This window comes from Aulonocara stuartgranti (assembly GCF_965226115.1).
Source record: "Aulonocara stuartgranti genome assembly, chromosome: 4".
NCBI lineage: Eukaryota > Metazoa > Chordata > Actinopteri > Cichliformes > Cichlidae > Aulonocara > Aulonocara stuartgranti.
In genome coordinates, this window is record NC_138942.1 from 37,737,902 (window position 1) to 37,758,299 (window position 20,398).

The 20,398-nt window shown below is 43.1% G+C and overlaps 1 protein-coding gene and 3 long non-coding RNA genes across 4 annotated transcripts in view; 2 read left to right on the forward strand and 2 right to left on the reverse strand.

The window, feature by feature from the left end:
* Window positions 1-20,398, reverse strand: part of LOC309705063 — a 270,569-nt gene that overhangs the window by 163,363 nt on the left and 86,808 nt on the right. The window lies entirely within an intron of this gene.
* LOC309705043 lies at window positions 3,221-5,697 on the reverse strand. The gene is made up of 3 exons (XR_014276453.1): window positions 5,533-5,697; window positions 3,388-3,574; window positions 3,221-3,284 (listed from the first exon to the last, which is right to left on the reverse strand). It is a non-coding gene; the product is annotated as an uncharacterized lncRNA (long non-coding RNA).
* On the forward strand, window positions 6,890-7,619 carry LOC309705051. The gene is made up of 3 exons (XR_014276460.1): window positions 6,890-7,046; window positions 7,138-7,198; window positions 7,309-7,619. It is a non-coding gene; the product is annotated as an uncharacterized lncRNA (long non-coding RNA).
* The window catches only part of LOC309705623 (protein NLRC3-like), a gene marked incomplete at its 3' end in the record, with an annotated part of 41,057 nt that continues 35,415 nt past the window's right edge, over window positions 14,757-20,398 (forward strand). The window contains exons 1-6 of the mRNA XM_082531535.1: window positions 14,757-14,951; window positions 16,085-16,214; window positions 16,470-16,571; window positions 17,564-17,642; window positions 17,804-17,990; window positions 18,120-19,920. Of these exons, the coding sequence (XP_082387661.1) occupies window positions 16,099-16,214; window positions 16,470-16,571; window positions 17,564-17,642; window positions 17,804-17,990; window positions 18,120-19,920 (2,285 nt within the window). The 5' untranslated portion in view covers window positions 14,757-14,951; window positions 16,085-16,098. The remainder of the gene's footprint in view (window positions 14,952-16,084; window positions 16,215-16,469; window positions 16,572-17,563; window positions 17,643-17,803; window positions 17,991-18,119; window positions 19,921-20,398) is intronic.

Here is a 20,398-nt window from a genome sequence, read left to right on the forward strand (position 1 = left end):
CCATGTTTGTCTGTAACACAGCTCAGGGGCTCCATGCTGAACGCATCCATCCAGTGTTATTGATCCAGGACTGATACCAGCATTGGGATCAATACTACAACACACAATCACATGTGTCCACGTGATGTGTTTGACCAGCTTTATTCATTAATGATCAATCAGCTTATTTACTGCATCTGAGTCCAGCTTCATTTAAATGATCCAACCATGAAAATGACATCAGTCCTACAGAAGCACTTCATGCTAACAGGAAGTCATTGATTAAGGTGGAATAACACAGAGACACAACCACTCACAGCTAACCTGACCCCACTAACTGCATGTGTTTGGACTGTGGGAGGAAGCCGGAGTACCGGAGAGGACGCACACAAACACGGGAGAACATGAAGCTCTGAAACAAAGATGGTGGATTTGACCTCAGGACCAGGCAGGGTTACGGGGGTCATGACCCCCCAATAATAGATCCAGCTACACTGAAACTGTCAATTTCATTTACTTTTCCTGTTTTAAAGCTATCAGGCTGCTTTGTGGCTCACTCAATACTAAACTAAGATACTTTCAGTGTGAATCATTTGCAGGAACACAGGCAGGATTTAAAGTGCAGAACTTTACAGTCTCTGTCTCAAAGTTGGTCTGAACATGCTAACAGCTCTTTGTTTTTTTCAGTTTTCACTGGTTTGATGTAATGAAAGAAATTTTAAAGAAGCAGACGATTGTTGTTATTTTAGTTCTATAGTTTCATAAATCGTGGTGTGGATCTAAGTCAACATTCAGAATAAATAAGATAATACAGCACTTTGATGGTTGCCTTTGTATTTTCCCAGCAGTGCTCAGGTTGGTTCTCGGCTACATTTACATACAGATGTTAATGTGTTCAGCAGCTGGACTCATCTGAGGAAGGAACATTGGAAAGGTGCTCAGTGCACAACTGCATCACTAATTTTATGTAAGACCCTGTGTTTTATTGTATTTATATATTTGTAACATTTGACTCAAACACTTTTGGGAAGGATGAAAATGTTTTCAGGAGGAAGTTTTTCCTTCTGTCCGACTGCAGTACACACAACACTGCGTCTCCCTCCCTTATCACAGTTCCTCAGGCTGCTGATGAGCGCCCCCTGGTGTCAGTGTTGATGACGTCATGCACAGTGAAACATAAACGGTGTCTGTTAATAAAAAATCATGTGTCCATTTTCATGTTTGCATCATGTTTCTGTAAAATCATCAGCTGTTTCTGAACCTTCTTCATTGTTTGACTCATTCCAACAGCTGTGAGCTGTGATGGAGTCAGAGCAGCTTCATCACTGATGTTCAGGTGAAGCTGAACTTAATAAACTGTAGAAATGATCAGGATTCAGGCTGGATGTGTAAAACACTTCTGTGTGAGGTCGCAGTGCTTCATATGTGTGTGTGGGCTGAAGCACACACGTGTGAGTCCTCAGAGGTTTCACACACATCACTGCACACACTTATAATCCTAGTTTAAGCTTGTGGATCATATCGGACACATCAGCAGCTCTTTGGAGACAAAGATTTGAGATTTAAGATGAGTCATAGTCTTTCTATCCATGGTAGCTTCCACTGCTGAGGCTCGGGAAACATGAAGAGGATAATTAAGAGCAAGCATCAGCTCTGTCTCATCTAACTACACAGTATTATGATCATGCACTTATGTCTCAAACTAAGACACAATGAGACAAAATGAGTTCTGTGAGTCTTTAGATTATCAGTAATTCTGGTGACAGTTTGACGCTCAGTGGAGCCATTTTTGGTTTGTGATGAGTGTTTTGTGAGCTTCTGTTTTGTGAATCGCTCTTTGTAATTTAGAAGATGGTGCAGAAATGTGCGCGCCCTTATCTGAGAGGACACGGAGAGAGTGTCGCAGACTCGAGGTGAGGAGATAAACCTCGGAGCTGGACGGCCTGCACGTTACCCATGTGCATCTTTTCAGTGACATCAAGTGAACCCATAATAAGCATTTCTATGTCTTAGACATCATGTCCATTTCTAATGAGAGATTATTTTTAAATGAGGGAAACCTGGTCTAACAACACGCTTACAACAGAGCTAAAGGTTCACCACAGTGAGACGGTGGGACTCTGATAAGAACTGAAACACTGTGTATGAACAGCTGAGACAAAACTATATATAAACACTCATTTATTCCAGTTTAGTTTACAATGATTTCAAAGTAATGTGGAACGATTCATGTTCGTGAGCTGTTACAAACACAACTATTGATTTGTCTATATATGGTCGGACTACAAGGCTCGTGTTGAGGCTCTTGGAATAATGTGTGAATTACAGCAAGAAATGATGGTTTTCCACCAAAGTGGAATAAAATCACCACAGCAAAGAAATCATGTTATTGTCTGCAGCTAAAATATATGGTGAACATGGTTTTATAATAATGTGCAAACACAACCTCACTCTGCTCTATACGAGGAGCCAACCACAGCTGTCCGGGTCTTCATCCACCACCTCCACCATCTTTGCTCATCATCATTCACTTAATTGCTGATTGGTTTAAATCAAACTCCACTACAGGTTCAACTCCATTATATAACAGCATGTTGACTTTGGATCTGGTGTGCAGTGCCACCTTAAAAGATGAGGAAACTAAGAGATTACAAAAAAAGAAGTGGAGGAGTTAAAGAGCTGCAGCAGATTAACAGTTTCTGACAGTCATGTGTTAGAAATAGGACGATTAGATGAGCTGAGGGATCCATCTACTGCTCAGTGAAGCCTCATCAGAAACAGTCTCAGTGGAAGGATGGCTCTATTGTTAAGGAAGGACACAGGCAGAAAGACTGGCGTCTGTCACACAGGAACTGGACTGAAAATCAGCTGCACATATTCATCAGTACGTGCAAACATATTATAGGTGTGGAATTCAGGACAGTACCATCAGAAGTTGATCCACTGTGCAAATGTCTGATTGGCAGTGGCTTCATTTTTCACTATGAACAAACTGCTAATGCAGCATCACAGGACGTCAGCCATGGATTGGCCTCCCCAGACCTCAACATTACTGAAACATCTTAACAGAGGATGGAAACAAAGGGAACCAACATCCAAGAAAAGACCAAGACTCCAGGCTGTGCTGAATTATAAAGGTGGACTGACCTCCAGGGTCCTTAGTATCATATAAGCTCAGTTTGTGTCTTATATACTTTCCATTTATATAACAAAATATATAGAAAGGAGGGTGGTTTAAGATGTGTGTAGAGTTTTATTCATTATCTTTAGACAAACAAAGAAAGCACCATCCATTCGTCTCCAGTCTGTATGAAAAACAGGGGAAAGGTCAAATTAAAACTTTGAAATTCCTTTCACAATAAATCCATAAATAAACAAAATCAAACATAGAAAAGTGTTTAAACCCACTTTTCCATAAAGCTGTCAATAGGAAATGTTCCAGTAAACATGTCTGTGTTTCTGCTGTTTTCCTTTCATGCGTCCACAGCTGACAGGTAACCCTATTGGAGTCGCCATAGTGACGGGTGGCGTCTCAGCTTCAGCGTGTTGATGGGCACAGCCATGGTTACCACAGCTGGAGTTGGTGTACGGCGAGCTGTGAGAGGACAGAGATGGAGAACGCACATTTAACTCTTTAACAGGAGATACGTTACGACTAACAGACGACTGCTGTCTACATGATGTCTTTGCAGCCCTTATGCTACATGTTACACAACTTTTCTTCATGCCAACAAGACTGAGGTGCCACATAGTCGACACATACAGCTGATTATGATGCATGTTTTACTATTGCTATGTTCACATCATCTGCTTGGCTTTATTACTGAGAGCCTGGAGATCCTCTGACGTGTGCATGGCTGATGTGAAGTATGATTAGTCCTACATGACATCAACAGCAGAGGCAATGAAAGCTTTGTTGTTAACAGGTTGTAGGTAAAGTCAAATGTCTACTTCTACACTTGTGTTGGGTAAAGTTCTTCTCACTGCAGCAGATTTATATCTGTGCTTTCACAGGGCGTGATGTGGAGCTCAGTGCTGAGGTGCAGGTCTCCTTGGAGACGCCATCCTGGCTGAAATATTATCATGCTTCCAAAACATTTCAGCTTTTATTTTGAAAGAAACAAGACTTGAAAACGAGTCCCCTTCTTCCTCTTTGTCTTTGTTCTTCAGAGGAGTGTCACCTGGACAAACTCAGGGCTGTTCTAGAGCCTTTCTTATTATTTGACTCCATAGAAATAAAACTGAATGGAATCAAAGAAAAACTCCCAAACAGCTAAAACACTTTGCTTTATTCTCTTTTTTAACAAATACGTTGAAGTCCATCCACAACAACACAGCTGAGATCTCCTTTGTAATCAAGTGTTTACATCCTTTGTACAGATCTGCATACAAAACAATCATTTACGTCCCACAGAAGTCTAGTTACACGTAACTCTACAAGAACTGGTGAATGACAGAAACATGAGACACATGATCACAGGTGATAACAAAAAGAGAAAGAATTCATGTGTTAGTGATGTTTTTCAGCCCTGATGGCTCATGTTGGAGAAACAAGCTGAGGTACGTGGAAAGTTCACACACACAAGTGGGCGTGAGCGCACACACAGAGAGAAACACAACTGAAGCATCTGTTTGCTGTTTCTGCTTTCATCATCTCTGCTGCTGTGTCAGGCTGGGGTCTCTCAGTGACGTGGTTGAGGTGAAGTATGACGAGTATCCCTGATTCAGTCCATCGAGACAAAGGGCAAAGAAAGCTGTTGTTAACAAACTCTATGGTGATGTGGCATTTAGCTCTGACTCTACGCTCTGCTGAATCCTTTGAACCTGCTGATCAGTAAAGCTCTACGTGCTGCAGCAGATTGACCTCATCTGTGTTCACAGGTGTGGACCTCAGCGCTGAGGTGCAGGAGACTTTCATTCAGTTCTCCCTGCAAACAGCATCCAGCCTGGAAATACTGTCATCTTTCCCAGAAACGGTGCTCTTATCTCAGAGAAGAAGTCTGATGTAAATAACTGCAATCAACAGTGATGTTCTGCACAGATCACTTTTCCATTTTGCTCTCTAGATGAGTCCCAGCTGCCTGACCTTGTGTCCAGGTGATCGTCTCACTGAGGAGCTTTTGTTCTGAAAATCTCACGTCCATCACCTGTTTCCTTTTTACTATCTCTGCTCTTTCTTTATTCACAATGCTCATAATATCACACAATTATATTCATCACCTGCATGTTTTTATCCAGCTGCTGTTAGAACCAAACAAATAAAAAGGATGAAAAGCCTGAAATCCTTTGATTTATTACATTTGAAACAAATATGAGAGCATCCCTAACAGCACAGCTGAGACCTTTGTTTTAATCAAGCCTTTGTATCGACACACTTGTAAAGATACAAAACATAATAGAATAAATCAATATAAAATACACATAATCACAAAAATGCAGCCATGTTGTGAGTTTGCATCTAAAACATGCATGTTTCCCTTTGTACAGGCAGATTTACAGCAGACAAAGCAACACGCTGATCGACTTTGACCGCTGCAAAAACAAAATACCCACCAAGTCTGAAGTCGATCAGAGGAACTGTTGACAGACTGACAGACAAACAGATGCTTGATTCATTAGTGCGATTAAATGTTCTTCTTTAGCAGCATCACTTCATGTGTTTGTGTTCCAGGAATAAAGGTCTGTTTAAACTGGACGTCTCCTCAGCATCACTCGTGCTGTCGTGGTTTCAAAGCTGTGCAGAAAGAATCTGAGGGATGATACAGAGGTGACCAAAGTTACAAACATCCAGCTGTGCTGCAAATGTTTGCAGAGCTCCAAACTCTTTGGCTTTCTGCAGAGCAAGTATGGAAGAAGCACCTGAGCTAACTTCAGTTTAGACGATATGAGGAAAAATGCTGCTTCCCAAAGTTTCCTACAAGTATCCAGTTTATATTTAGAGAAGCGAAGGCTCTTTATCCTGACAACTACTCCCTGGTGGATCCCTGTCCTGTGACAGCAGCAAAGACTGTGTATCAGTGTCATCAAAGCCACTTCAATAACCAGTGTTTAAAGCTCTCTAGCAGATGGACTTCAGTGGCAGCAGCCTCTGTCTGCTGTGTACAGAAGGTTCTCTGATGAAGCACACAGCAGATGCTGCACTACAACAGCAGCAGCAGCTCAGCTTCAGTTTGCTTCGACGCCCTTTTTGACCTGTGAAACAGCAGAAAATGTCACATGTTCAAAGCCATCCCAGCACCTGGGGTTTGTATAAGTGCAGCTGCTGGTGGGGAGATAGTCTCACTCTTCTATATAAAGAGTCAGCAGGCAGCAGATCTTCATCTGTGATCTCCTCCATCATCACGTCTTCACTCTTCAGCAGCTATGGCTTCACTTCGTGCCCTTCTGGGAGTGGTGCTGTGCTCCTCATGGTTTCTGCTTCTGCCTCAGGCCGACTTTGATTTACAGAGTCATCCATAATATTTTTTATTTTTTATTTTACTGCCCATCTATTTTCATACAAATGTCTTCGTCTTATGGAAAAGGGGTGGAGCTTATCCAACGAGGACAGGCAGGGCCCCCCCAGACAGTTTAGCAGTCTATACAGGAGGCTGACCTTTGCAACATGTACTTCTATAATGACTTCACCATTTAGGTTATTTGGTTATGTTTCACCCTGGATTTTGTGTGATAATATTTCTTTTGTCCACTGATTTAAAAACAACAAACTATATGAATATAAAACAGAGTGAACAACAAAACATCAGCTTTGGAAACTTTGATGTAAAATTCTGCAATTGTTTTCTCAGATATAGCATAAATCAAACTAACATACATCAGTGTGTTATTAATGTGCACACACACACACACACACACACACACACACACACACGTGTTACAATAAACAGCTCTTATGCTTCTGTATGATTCTCAGTGCTTTCCATTTGCGTGTCCACAGGTTGCTGTAAGTGGTGCTTGACTGCAGTTTGCTCTCATTTCAAGTGGTTTGCTGTCACAAAGCCAACAGGAAGTCCGGCCATGGTTGAGCCAACTGAAGATGGGTTGAAGGTGGCGTCCTCGTTTCCTCTGTGAGCGCGAGAGGACAGACAAAGCAAACACCGTTTGGACAGCATTAAAATATTTACACTGATGATTAATGTTGTGTCTTTGCACCTGTAGCGATACATGTTGGAAAATGGAGACTTTAGCCACCAAGACTGACGTGCCTGGAAACTTCCCTGTGAGTACGCCCACAAAGACAGGAAACAGTTTAGCCACCGCGGTTAATCCTCCATCATCATCATCCAGTATTTTCCACATCTTTTCTTCTGCTGTTTCCCTTGTTGTCAGTCACGGGGTTTGTGACTGAAATGCGTGTGGTCGACGGGAAGCCTGACGAGTACGGCCTGAATCATTCCATCAACACCGGACGGAGTGAAACCTTTGTTGAAAACAGATTATATGGTAACGTTGCATTTAGCTTCAGTAAACTGTGAAGTTACAGCAGCAGATTTACATCACGTGGCTTCACAGGAAGTAGTCTGGACCTCAGCGCTGAGGTTCAAGCAGCTCTGCTTGCAGACGGCATCCTTCCTGAAAATGTTCTTCATCTTCCTCAAACCAGAACTTTTACATTGGTGCTGAAGTTCTATATAAAAACAGCCTGAAATACAAAGTGATGTTGTGCACTGATTACCTCACACTTTCCATGTTTCCTTCTACAGAGGAGTGTCCGCCTGAGTGTTTTGTCTGATCTGTTGTTGATCGTCTCATTGACACTGCATGCAGATCTGACACCAGGGCTGGACTGGGACAAAAAATGGTCCCGGGCATTTTGACTGGAGACCGGCCCCCCAGGTATTAAAGGAAAAACCATGAAGCCTTTGAATGAAAACAAACGCTGTTGTCACAGTGATGGACGCTGTCTTGTTGGTATACATGCATCAGTCTAATAAACTTAAACCTGCACCATCCTCCCTGTCCTGGTATTCTAAACAGGAAGTAGACTGTTGGTCGAGTTAACCTCCTGAACATCTACAACACACGGTGGAAACCTGACATTAAGACAGAGACTAGAGGTGAGACATGATCATTGCTGATTACTGATGACAGATTTAGATATGTTTTCATAAACCTTTCATTTGCCACATCAATAAACAGCACGGCAGGGCAAAATATGTTTTCTAACATGGCAACCTTTAAAAAGTGAAAGGAGACAGAAAGACAGCTGAGAAAGAATCAAACGGACTTTTTGATGCATTTTACACACAGTACTGGTGCAGAATCTAGAAAATGTGGGAAACACTGGCATCATATGCAGTACTTACTTCTGAAGAAATTATGATGGGACCCTAAAAAATGACTATGTACAATAATGGATTTCTATACATTTTACATCAGATGAAAACGTTTGTTGTAAGATTCAGATAATTATTTATTAAAAGCATTTTAAATGAGAATAAGAAAGAAAGTATTTCTTTGTGCCCCCCTCTCCCTGTTAATGCCCTACCTGCCCCCCTGGCAACACTTTGCTAGACCCGCCCCTGCACAGTTACCAGCTGTCAGCTACACAAAAAGGATCCTGGTGTTATTTGTCTCTCAGAAACAGTTCATAACTTCAACTCATTTTGGTTTTGTCATGTTTTGTTCTTTACATTGTCTTTCTTCTATATAATTGTTAAACATTTAATAAATATGTCTACAAAAAGATTTTAAAAATCAGACATTTCACACAGACACCCAAATGATTTCTGACTGATGAAGGGGGCTGAAGGTGCCCTGCTCTTGCCCAGCTTCTGCTGCTCTCTCCCTGCTCACTGTCAGCAGCTGGCAGCCTCGGTCCTGCCTGAGACTCTTCATCTATCAGTGCCAAAGAATATGGGAAATAGCAACGCACAACATGCACATTACAAAACAAGCACATGAATCAGCATTACATTCATTAGTGAAGTGCTGACGTTCGTTCCTAAACTTTGGGCCTTAATTAACATCACTGTGAACTAATGTTTGCTTTGCTTCTTAACCAGTGAAGCAGCGAGGGGCTTTCTGAGGTTCCTGCTCGTAAATGCCCAAAATGAGTCGAGTATTTCTGCAACTACAAACTCTGTTTTCATCAGAGGTGTAAATATTACAGCACTGTGTCAGAGTCACTGAGGCTGGAACACAGAAAAAGGAAGTAGATGTATTTATTTTTAGACTTTATTGCCTGGAACCACTTTAAAAATACGCTTTGGGTCACAATTAACTGCAGAAAACCAGGAATCCACATATGAACATTATCTGTGCAGAGATTTATGCTTCTGAAGGTAAACAGTGAAAACTTGCAGCACTAAATGCACAGATAGCCAGGTGTTTCACATTTTGGGACCATCTGCCAGTTTTCATTTCTTAGGTATTGAAGAGCAGAAATGATTGAATTTTATTTACATGCTTAAAAATGTTTGCTTTTGAATATTATTTGAAGAATTACCCACACACTCAGGCACTGTGGGCCTGTTTCCCTTTGCACAACCGAGTGTTGGAAACGGGCCTTTTCTCTTTAAACTCTGAGGGGCTGTAACTTTGGCTTCTATTGGCAGATTTGCATGATTGACCCTCTTTTTAAAATAGTTTTAGCCAAGAGAATCAAGCTAACATCACTGTTTTTACGTCAGCTCACGTCACACGAGCTGTTTCAAGAAAAGTCCTCCTGTCACACAGCAATGCCTACATCAATCACACCACTCTGCTTAAATAATAATAATAATGTTTAGTGAAGCAGGTGAAGCAAAGGGCTGCTTTTAATAGGCTGGGAGACCCAGGTGTGCTGCTTTAGCTGCTGAGCCTCTCATGCTAGCCTCCATCTATAAGCTGGGATCACAGGAGCACTGCAGTCCTGACTAGATCAAGGATTGTTATTCATGCAGGTGACAAAAGTTTACATTCACAGAGTCATAGGATTGAGCCTGGTTTGAAAAGCAGCTGTTTAATGCAGCTGCTTAGAGTTCACACACAGTAGAAGAATCAGACTTGAGTCACATTTCAAACACTGGAAAAATACTCAGCAAGTAACAATGAAAACAGCACAGACTCAGTATATCCTGTTCAGTCCTGTGTTTGATATGAATGTGCTGTTCAGAGAGGATCTCGTGTCCTCTTTTACAAAGCCTTTGTTTCATGATGTTTGTGTATAAATGAATGTAGGTGTGTTTCTAAGTGTGAAGGAGCCCTGGGAGAAAAGACTGAAGCTTGTGCCAAAGAACAAACAGGAAAGAAAGATCAGCATTAATGAAGACGAGCACAGAAGGAGCCCAAGCACGTGTTGCTTTTTCAGATTTCTCTAAAAGTGTGTGTTCATTTGTTCCATCCTTCACAACAAACAACAGCTGACAGACACACATGCACTCTGTGTCACTTCACAGGGGCTGATGAAAGTGGACACAGTAAAGGCAGAGCTGGACCTGCTCTACACATCCTGCACTCTGTTAACAGACTTTATTCTGCAGCATCAACAGATAAAAATATATGAAGATATAGAAACGTTTAACATTGTGACTGTTCACATTAGTGAAGCTGTTACTTTGCTGCCAGGTGGGAAAAGAAGCCTAAAGCTGAGTCTGATTAAACATCTGCTGCACCAGAGAGTTTCATGGCCCTGCTTTATCCTGTGCTTGCTGACCACCTCGTCCTGAAACCTCTTCATCATCCTCACAGTTGTGTGAAGAAAGAGGGAAGCAGGTGGAAACCATCTGTGCTGCTGTGTTCACTTGTGTGTGTGCGTCTATGGTCATATCTAATGTGTACCTACAGACAAACACAAACACCTGGCATTGCACAAGAGTCTCTATGGAGCAACCTGCAGATGTCAGAGATGTGATTAGAGGGTAAAGTGGACTAGTGAGAGCATCTATGTTGTTGTTGTCTGCTGGGGGACAGCATCAGCTCCAGAGATGCATCAGGATCAGCAAACTAATCTGCAAGGCTGCAAGTGTCACTGAAGGAGTTTGAGTCAGTGAGGGACTCAAACTCACACAGCTGGTCAAGAAGGCTCAGCAGCTGCTGTATTTCCTGAGGAGGCTGAGGAAATTTGGTATGTTGGCCAAGATCCTCAGCAGGTTCTACAGCTGCACTGTGGAGAGCAGCCTGACAGCTGCATCACTGCATGGTACGGCAGCACTACTGCAAACCGCAAACGCCTGCAGAGAGTGATAACAACTGTGGAGAAGATCATCAGGACCCCGCTGCCCTCTCTGCAGAGCAGCTACCATCACAGAGTCCAGAGGAGAGACACACCTCTGCCCTCGAGACGAAGGTTCAGAAGTGTGAAATGTAGAACATCCAGACTCAACAACTCCATCTTCCCCACTGCTATCAGACTCCTGAACAGCTGACCGACCTCAAACTGCAGTTTGCACATCAGGTCACTTTGCACACTAAGTTCATTTTGCACATTAAACTCCATGTACATCCATGTACATCGACATCTGCAGACCACACGTGTCTTCAGTTACTTATTTGTACTTATTTGCAGTTATTTATCTTTTTATTTTATTTTTTTAAGTTATTTCTTATCCTTATTTTATCTTTTTATTTATTCTTATCTTGTTCTTTTAACCATTATCTAACTTGGCATTGTGCACGGTGTGTTTAGATTCAGTTTAAATTCAGGGACACGGAGCCCCTGTTGATCCTCTACCTAATCACACGAGCCACGGTGTGAGAACGGGTGTGGGTCTCAATCAGCCAAGGTTTTGGGTGAACCCATTGTGAGATCTAGCCCCACCCCATCATGTGATTTCCTGTGATCAAATGTCCCAGGATGTAAGTGGGCGTTAAGACGTCCATGTCCCTCTTCAAGCAACTTAAAGAAGTCCAGACGCTTTTCTTTCCAAGCTCCTTCAACAACATCATTCATAGAACAACTTCCAGCTTCTTTTGCTCGGCTACAGTTTGGATGGATTTGCAGATGCAACAAGACTAAAATGGTTAGGGTCAGGAGGTCAAAGGTCAGAGCTCCTGTGGGTCTGAGGGCGGCCTCACGCTGGAGAAGGATGAAGGAGTCTGACCTGAGCCAGTGTTTGACATGAACACATCAGCACTGCTGTCAGTGAGCCTAACGACAGCCGTTAGCATCATTTCAGTGTTTCAGTCATAAAAACACTTCCTGTCTCTGTGGTGGTTACAGTGACATCATGCAGTTTGTGCTTTGACCTCCAGAGGGCGACAAATCAGCACAGACAGAGAGCTCCATTCAAACTTTGCTGCCATCAGGAATAATTCTTCAAATATAATCATCAGTGTTTGAGCAGTTATGATATCAGGGACAATCTAGACATGTGTGACAATACTGAACATGTCACATGACACACCTCAAACATCATGTGATCCACTCTCAGTCTGCACTTTCATTCATGACTTCAACAGGTTGAAATGAGCTTTGAAGAAACATTCAGTGAAATAAATCTTTCATGGATTCATGTGAGCAGCAGATGAACTTTGTACCAACAACATCTTCAATAACAGAGTCTGAATGAAGCTCAGGTGTTGATGCTGCTCACTGATTGGACGCTTGCTTTCAGCTCTGCTCTCAGTCTTTACTGCACAGGTGAAGGTAGAAAGTGTGACTGGATCTATAGACTGGAAACAGAGAAACATGCTGAACATTTGAAGCTTTGCAGCAGAAATGTTCATGTTACAAATACAGCAGAGCTGATCTGGGATCAGTGTGTTCACACCTGCAGCTACAACAAGGTTTCATCAGAGCTGCTTTTCCACCATCCCTGGACTCGCACCAGTTTGCATACAGGGAGAACCGGTCAACCGAGGATGCGATCGCCACAGTGCTGCACACATTACTAAAGCACTTGGAACACAGGAACACCTATGCACGGCTCCTCTTTGTAGACTACAGCTCGGCTTTTAATACCATCCGGCCATACAAACTACGTCCCAAACTCCACCAACTGGGACTTAACTCCTCTCTGTGCAACTGGATTGTGGACTTCCTCACTAACCGTAGACAGAGTGTCAGAGTGGGTAAGAACACCTCTTCCACCCTTGTGGTCAACACCGGTGCCCCTCAGGGGTGTGTTCTGAGCCCTCTGCTATACACTCTCTTCACCCATGACTGTATTTCCTCCTGCGCGTCCAATCTCATTGTTAAGTTTGCAGATGACACTACAGTGCTCGGACTTATATCCAACAATGATGAGACAAACTATAGGACAGAGGTGCAACAACTAGAGTCATGGTGCCACGACAATAACTTGGTCTTAAACACCAAAAAGACCAAGGAGATCATTGTAGATTTCCGGAAGAGGGGTCATAACAACCATCTGCCTCTCTTCATTGGCAGTGAGGCGGTGGAGAGGGTGAGCAGTTTTAAATTCTTGGGGGTAACTGTGACCGAGGACCTGTCCTGGGGCAACCATATCACCTCAGTTGTACGGAAGGCCCAACAGCGCCTCTACTACCTGAGGAGACTGCGGAGCGCACACATTCCCAGATCTCTGATGTTGAACTTCTACAACTGTGCCATCAGCAGCGTTCTGACGTATGGATTTCTAGTGTGGTTCCCCAGCTGCACCAAGGCCGACCAGCAAGCACTCCAGCGGGTGGTGAAAGAAGCTGGCAGAATTATTGGAACAAGTCTGCCAGAGATCAGTAATATCTTCCCCACTCGCTGTCTGAGGAGGGTGCACAGTATCCTGCGGGACCAACATCACCCTGCGCGCCACCTTTTCCATCTGCTGCCCTCAGGGAGAAGGTACAGGTCTATACAGGCCAGAACATCCAGACTGGCCAACAGCCTGTATCCACAGGCTGTGAGGCTCCTGAACTCTCTGCCCCCCTCTCACGGACAATAACCATATCCAACTTCTTAATAGCAATGAACTGGTCTGCATTGGTGCATCATATCTTTATTCTCTTCCCCCTCCTGCCCCCCCCCCTCTTTCTTAAATAGATAACTATCATATCTGATATCATATCTCACAGTACAATAATATTGAATGGGTTGCATTGTTGTATTTTGTCATGTTTCTCAGGTCTTTGTCTGAATTTCTACGAACATTATTGCTAAGGATTGTCTTATTGCATTGGAGTCACACTGGGTTAAATATGTACACTTGGGTTTTAAGGGGTATTTATTATTTTCTTCTTTTTTTTGGGTTGTATGGAAGCCCCAAACGCAATTTCATTGTTCTTGACAATGACAATAAATAAATAAATACTAAATACTAAATACTAAATGTCTCCACACGTCAGCATGTGAACTTTACTCTGACTCAGTCTGAGCAGTCAGACGGCATATTTTTAAAGTTAACACATCAGCACACACAGAGCTGAGCCCCTCCCACCTGTGCTGAGTTTCAGGTGGAGCCCCGCCTCCTTCCAGGAAGCAGCTCACCTGTGTGTCTGTGTTTAGTGTCCAGGTGTGGAGTGGAGCTTGTTGTTGGTGTGTGAAGAAACTGTAAGTTTGCTTTGTTTCCTCCTTTAACAGTTTGTCTTTAGGAACTTTACTGTTTGTTCAGCTCGTGTTTGATTTCTTCACACAACAAACTGTGTGTGTTTGTATTTCCGGTCTCTCCATTAAAGTCAGTGTGTAATGTTTCCTGGCTAACATCAGCTGTGTGCAGCTTAGTTCAGCACAAATCTGCCGCTCCATAGTTCACGGTAACGGACTCACAGCTGGACCAACGAGGCCGAGTGTGTCCGCCACTCTGAGCTACGTTCGTGTTTGTGTACTTGTAGTTTGTACTTTGAGTTCACTCAGAGCCCACAGAGGACGCAGCGTACGTGATGACGTCACAGCCCTTTACCTCCTTTACTGTCACTGTGATTAATATTTACACACGAGACACCTGCAGAGCTCTGACGCTAAGCTAGCACACAGCATGCTAACACTAAGCTAAAGCTAGGCTAGCCAAGAACCCAGAGTGAGGTTAAAGCTGAGTAAACACTGACCCCAGACCAGCACCGTGATAAAGTGAGCTGCTGCTGCTGAACTTGAACAGGTAACAAAGTGATGAGCAGTCAGGCTGCAGGTTTCTACCTGTTCATGTTTCTACAGTAGAATCACTTTGAAGTGTCTTTGTGCTGTTTCATCTTTGATTTGTGTTCATAAACACTCAGAGAAACATCACGTGACCTCATCAGGATCTGTGTTGGTGTGTGGGGCTGTACCTCAGCTTTATGTTGTTACATGCTCATTTGTTCATTTCACACAGTAACATCAAAGTAATGTTATGAGGAGTAATGAAGTAACGTACTCCATTACTTTTAATCAAAGTGTTCTGTGTAATATGTGTAATAATGACTGTTTTGAGTAATGACCAACACTGATCACAACAAAGAGGAAATGCCTCCAACATGCACAAACATTTGAGCCACAACATGCAGTTAATGTGCACAAATGTCTTTGATATGCTGCTCAGTGATGGTGGTGACTGTCAGAGCAGAGCTACTGAGAATCAATAAGTAATATCAATGATGGGATCAGAATCACTAAATTCTTCTCATCCCTGTCAGTATCATACATGTGCTGTATAATGTGATAAATGTAGAGGTGCTGGCTGTTCTCTCACTCTGCTGTTTAGCTGTAAAGGACGCCTCCCTGCCTTTGTCTCATTCATGACCTTTAATAGTCTCTTCTAACATGCAGAGATCTGTATGATCTGTTTCATAGAGTCTAACCAGCCTGTACAGGTAACAACAACAGTCACTGCATCACTGACACACAAACGTCATCTCTGTCAATAACAACATTCATACATGGAATAAAAACACATCAGTGGATCATTGCTGGAGCTGATGTTTGTGCTCCTGGTGCAAAGGCTCTCAGTTTCCTCCTTGAAATAACATCAGTGGTGGGTCAGCGACATGCTTTCTTTCCCTCTCAGGTTTAAATATCTGGGACTCTCCACCGTTTGGTTTTAGAGCTGAAGAAGCTTCTCAGATGAAACGTCTTCCAGAAACTTAAAGACGTCTCTTTTCTCTCCAAGCTCCTTAGATCACATGACCTGGATGACTGAACCTACAGATATATTGACCTGGTTTCATGGTCACATGACAGGTCAGAGGTCAGCGACTGTAACTCAGTTCCTCCTGTTAATGTGAACTCACTGAGTGTTTGTGGTTTACCTCTCAGACTGACTGAAGACGATGATGGAGGAAGAGGAGGACAGAGCAGAGTCTGCAGGGTCCAGCTGTCCGTCTGTGAGGAGTGACCGGTCCAAAGGTCGAAATCCAGACTTCAGTGGTGAACCTGGAGCAACGAGGTCAGAGAGCTGAACTCACTGAGTAACAGAAATAATTCTGCACTGACATTATAATCAGTGTTGACTCTGGTTGATTGTCTGACTGTGTTTGTGAGCTGAGAGGAAATGAAAATGAGTTTGTAACAAAAATCTGTTTTGTCCAGTTTTCCTGTAAAAAGCTGAACTCTAATCTAAGAGGATGTTACTGACAGGAAACAGCTGCATTATCTGCAGTCTGTGTGATCACAGCTGCTTCAATCATGTTTGTGTCTGCAGAGGTCAGAGGTCACAGTCTGCAGGGTCCAGCTGTCCGTCTGTGAGGAGTGACCGGTCCAAAACTCCACCCCCAGACTTCAGTGGTGAACCTGGAGCAACGAGGTCAGAGAGCTGTGATGACTCCTTTACATGTTTGTGTTTCCTGGATAAATATGACCTGAAACATCCTCAGATTGTTACAAAGATTCATTAAAAAGAAAAGAATGAAAGAGAAAAGATCCAAATGTTCGACTTGGTCATTTGCTGTTTGAGGACAGTGATGCTCATATCTGTGGGGAAAGTGTGACCTGAGTGGGTTCATGTTTGTCTTTAAAGAACAGAGCTGCTCTGATTCTCTTTGTGTCTGATCTGTTAAACAGTCTGAGAGGTCACACAGAGACCCAGCAGCTAAAGCCTGGATCATACTGGCTGCTGTTACTCCATCAGGACAACACTGAACCACAGTGGTGTGGATGTAGTGGATAAATCCCACCATACTGATGCTCAGAGTTAACCACAGGGAACAAAACCAGATGTTACCTTCAGATTGTGACCTTTGGAGTGGACGATGCAGATTTCAATAGAGAATAAATGTTGTTGTTTTTCAGCTGTGAAGAAAGAATCTAATTTTCTGAACTTAAGAATTTATGATGCTGGAAACAACATGGAGACTATAACACAACATTTCCACTGTGTTCATAGAATGAATGTAAAACTGTCAGACATTCATTAAATATGCAAAATGTCTACAGAAGCATCAGAGGGTCAGACGTGAAGCACTCAGTGATTTTGATCAAATGACTCATCAGTTATTGATCTGTACTACACTGATCTACCACGTTAGTAAAGCTGGTGTTCTGGTGGTGGAGGGAGACTCGGATCATGTTCTGGTTTTGGAGCAGTGATCTGCTGATGGTTCAGTTTGATGAGCTTCTTCAAAATCATCCCTGACATCACCACTGAAAGGACGTCCATGAAAACAGACTGAAAATTACTGATATGTTCACAATCTGAGAGTTTAAAACTTGACAGACTTGATTCAGATGAAGTTATTTGAGCAGAAACTCCTGGATCTTTATCCTGTGTTGATCTAATCCTTCATGGTTCCTCCACAGAGTGGACCAGCAGAGCTCAGAGGTTCCCAGTGGTCAGTCTGCCCAGCAGCATCAAACACAGCTGGACTCCATATTTATGGTCTGTACATGTACAACAACTACTGTTACATCTGTTCTGTTCACAGTCATCTCCATGCTGCTCTTTGTAGACCAGTGGATCGTCAGTGTGTCCAACATGGATCTGATGTTTGGCTCCATGATTTCAGTCTGATTGGCTCATTCATAAATATTCTGTTCCAGCTGCTGGAGGACAACATCATCACTTTTGTGAAGAACGAGCTGAAGAAGATCCAGAAGGTTCTGAGTCCAGATTACCCAGAATGCTTAGAGAGTCAGAGGAGCAGCAGCAGAGAGGCATTTGTGAAGATCACAGTGGACTTCCTGAGGAGAATGAAGCAGGAGGAGCTGGCTGACCGTCTGCAGAGCAGTAAGAGGATTTATCTAAAGATTTAAGCTGCTGGATAAATGAGACATTTTCCAGAGATGGAAGATGGAGCAACATGTTTTAAAGATTAGTTCTTTTTGGAATTGAGTGTTTATTTTTCTTCTCATTCAGAACTTCAAGCTGCAGTTTGTCATCGTAACCTTAAATCCACCCTGAAGAAGAAGTTCCAGTGTGTGTTTGAGGGCATCGCTAAAGCAGGAAACCCAACCCTCCTGAATCAGATCTACACAGAGCTCTACATCACAGAGGGAGGGACTGCAGAGGTCAATGATGAACATGAGGTCAGACAGATTGAAACAGCATCCAGGAAACCAGACAGACCAGAAACAACCATCAGACAAGAAGACATCTTTAAAGCCTCACCTGGAAGAGATGAACCAATCAGAACAGTGCTGACAAAGGGAGTGGCTGGCATTGGGAAAACAGTCTTAACACAGAAATACACCCTTGACTGGGCTGAAGACAAAGCCAACCAGGACATCCAGTTCATATTTCCATTCACTTTCAGAGAGCTGAATGTGCTGAAAGAGGAAAAGTTCAGCTTGGTGGGACTTGTTCATCACTTCTTTACTGAAACCAAAGAAGCAGGAATCTGCAGCTTTGAAGACTTCCAGGTTGTGTTCATCTTTGATGGTCTGGATGAGTGTCGACTTCCTCTGGACTTCCACAAAACTACAATCCTAACTGACCCTAGAAAGTCCACCTCAGTGGATGTGCTGCTGATAAACCTCATCAGGGGGAAACTGCTTCCCTCTGCTCGCCTCTGGATAACCACACGACCTGCAGCAGCCAATCAGATCCCTCCTGACTGTGTTGGCATGGTGACAGAGGTCAGAGGGTTCACTGACCCACAGAAGGAGGAGTACTTCAGGAAGAGATTCAGAGATAAGAAGCAGGCCAGCAGGATCATCTCCCACATCAAGACATCACGAAGCCTCCACATCATGTGCCACATCCCAGTCTTCTGCTGGATCACTGCTACAGTTCTGGAGGATGTGCTGGAAACCAGAGAGGGAGGACAGCTGCCCAAGACCCTGACTGAGATGTACATCCACTTCCTGGTGGTTCAGGCCAAAGTGAAGAAGGTCAAGTATGATGGAGGAGCTGAGACAGATCCACACTGGAGTCCAGAGAGCAGGACGATGATGGAGTCTCTGGGAAAACTGGCTTTTGATCAGCTGCAGAAAGGAAACCTGATCTTCTATGAATCAGACCTGACAGAGTGTGGCATCGATATCAGAGCAGCCTCAGTGTACTCAGGAGTGTTCACACAGATCTTTAAAGAGGAGAGAGGACTGTACCAGGACAAGGTGTTCTGCTTCATCCATCTGAGTGTTCAGGAGTTTCTGGCTGCTCTTCATGTCCATCTGACCTTCATCAACTCTGGACTCAATCTGCTGGAACAACAACAAACAACCTCTACATGGTCTAAACTATTTAACAAACTAAAACTTCAATCTCTCCACCAGAGTGCTGTGAACAAGGCCTTACAGAGTCCAAATGGACACCTGGACTTGTTCCTCCGCTTCCTCCTGGGTCTTTCACTGCAGACCAATCAGACTCTCCTACGAGGTCTGCTGACACAGACAGGAAGTAGCTCACAGACCAATCAGGAAACAGTCCAGTACATCAAGAAGAAGCTCAGTGAGAATCTGTCTGCAGAGAAAAGCATCAATCTGATCCACTGTCTGAATGAACTGAATGATCGTTCTCTAGTGGAGGAGATCCAACAGTCCCTCAGATCAGGAAGTCTCTCCACAGATAAACTGTCTCCTGCTCAGTGGTCAGCTCTGGTCTTCATCTTACTGTCATCAGAAGAAGATCTGGATGTGTTTGACCTGAAGAAATACTCTGCTTCAGAGGAGGCTCTTCTGAGGCTGCTGCCAGTGGTCAAAGCCTCCAACAAGGCTCTGTGAGTAAATCTGTGATCATGTTTATTTTTAAAATGTTGATTAAAAGTGGTCATAGATTTCTTCCATGACAGATCCATGTCCTAAAACCATGAGACAGCGTAGTTGTATAGTATAAAAGAAAAAAGGAGAACTTTTGACCACAATATTGTAACTTGAATGAACTTTTGATACAGCCTTTAAACATAAAATTTATGAACAGAATCGGTGACAAAGGGCAGCCCTGGTGGAGCCCATCACCCACCGGACTTATTACTATCCAACGTATTGCTGGCTATGCCAACCAAGCTCTTGCAATGGTTGTAAAAGGATCGAATGGCCATAAAATGTTTCTCAGTTTTATTATTTTCAGTCACATCTGTTTTTGATTATTAACTGAATATTTTAAAATTCAGGCTTTTTATGTTATACAAAACATCATATTTTCTTATGATGTCTTGTATTGATTCTGAAGGAATAGTTTTCATCAGTATCGCAGAT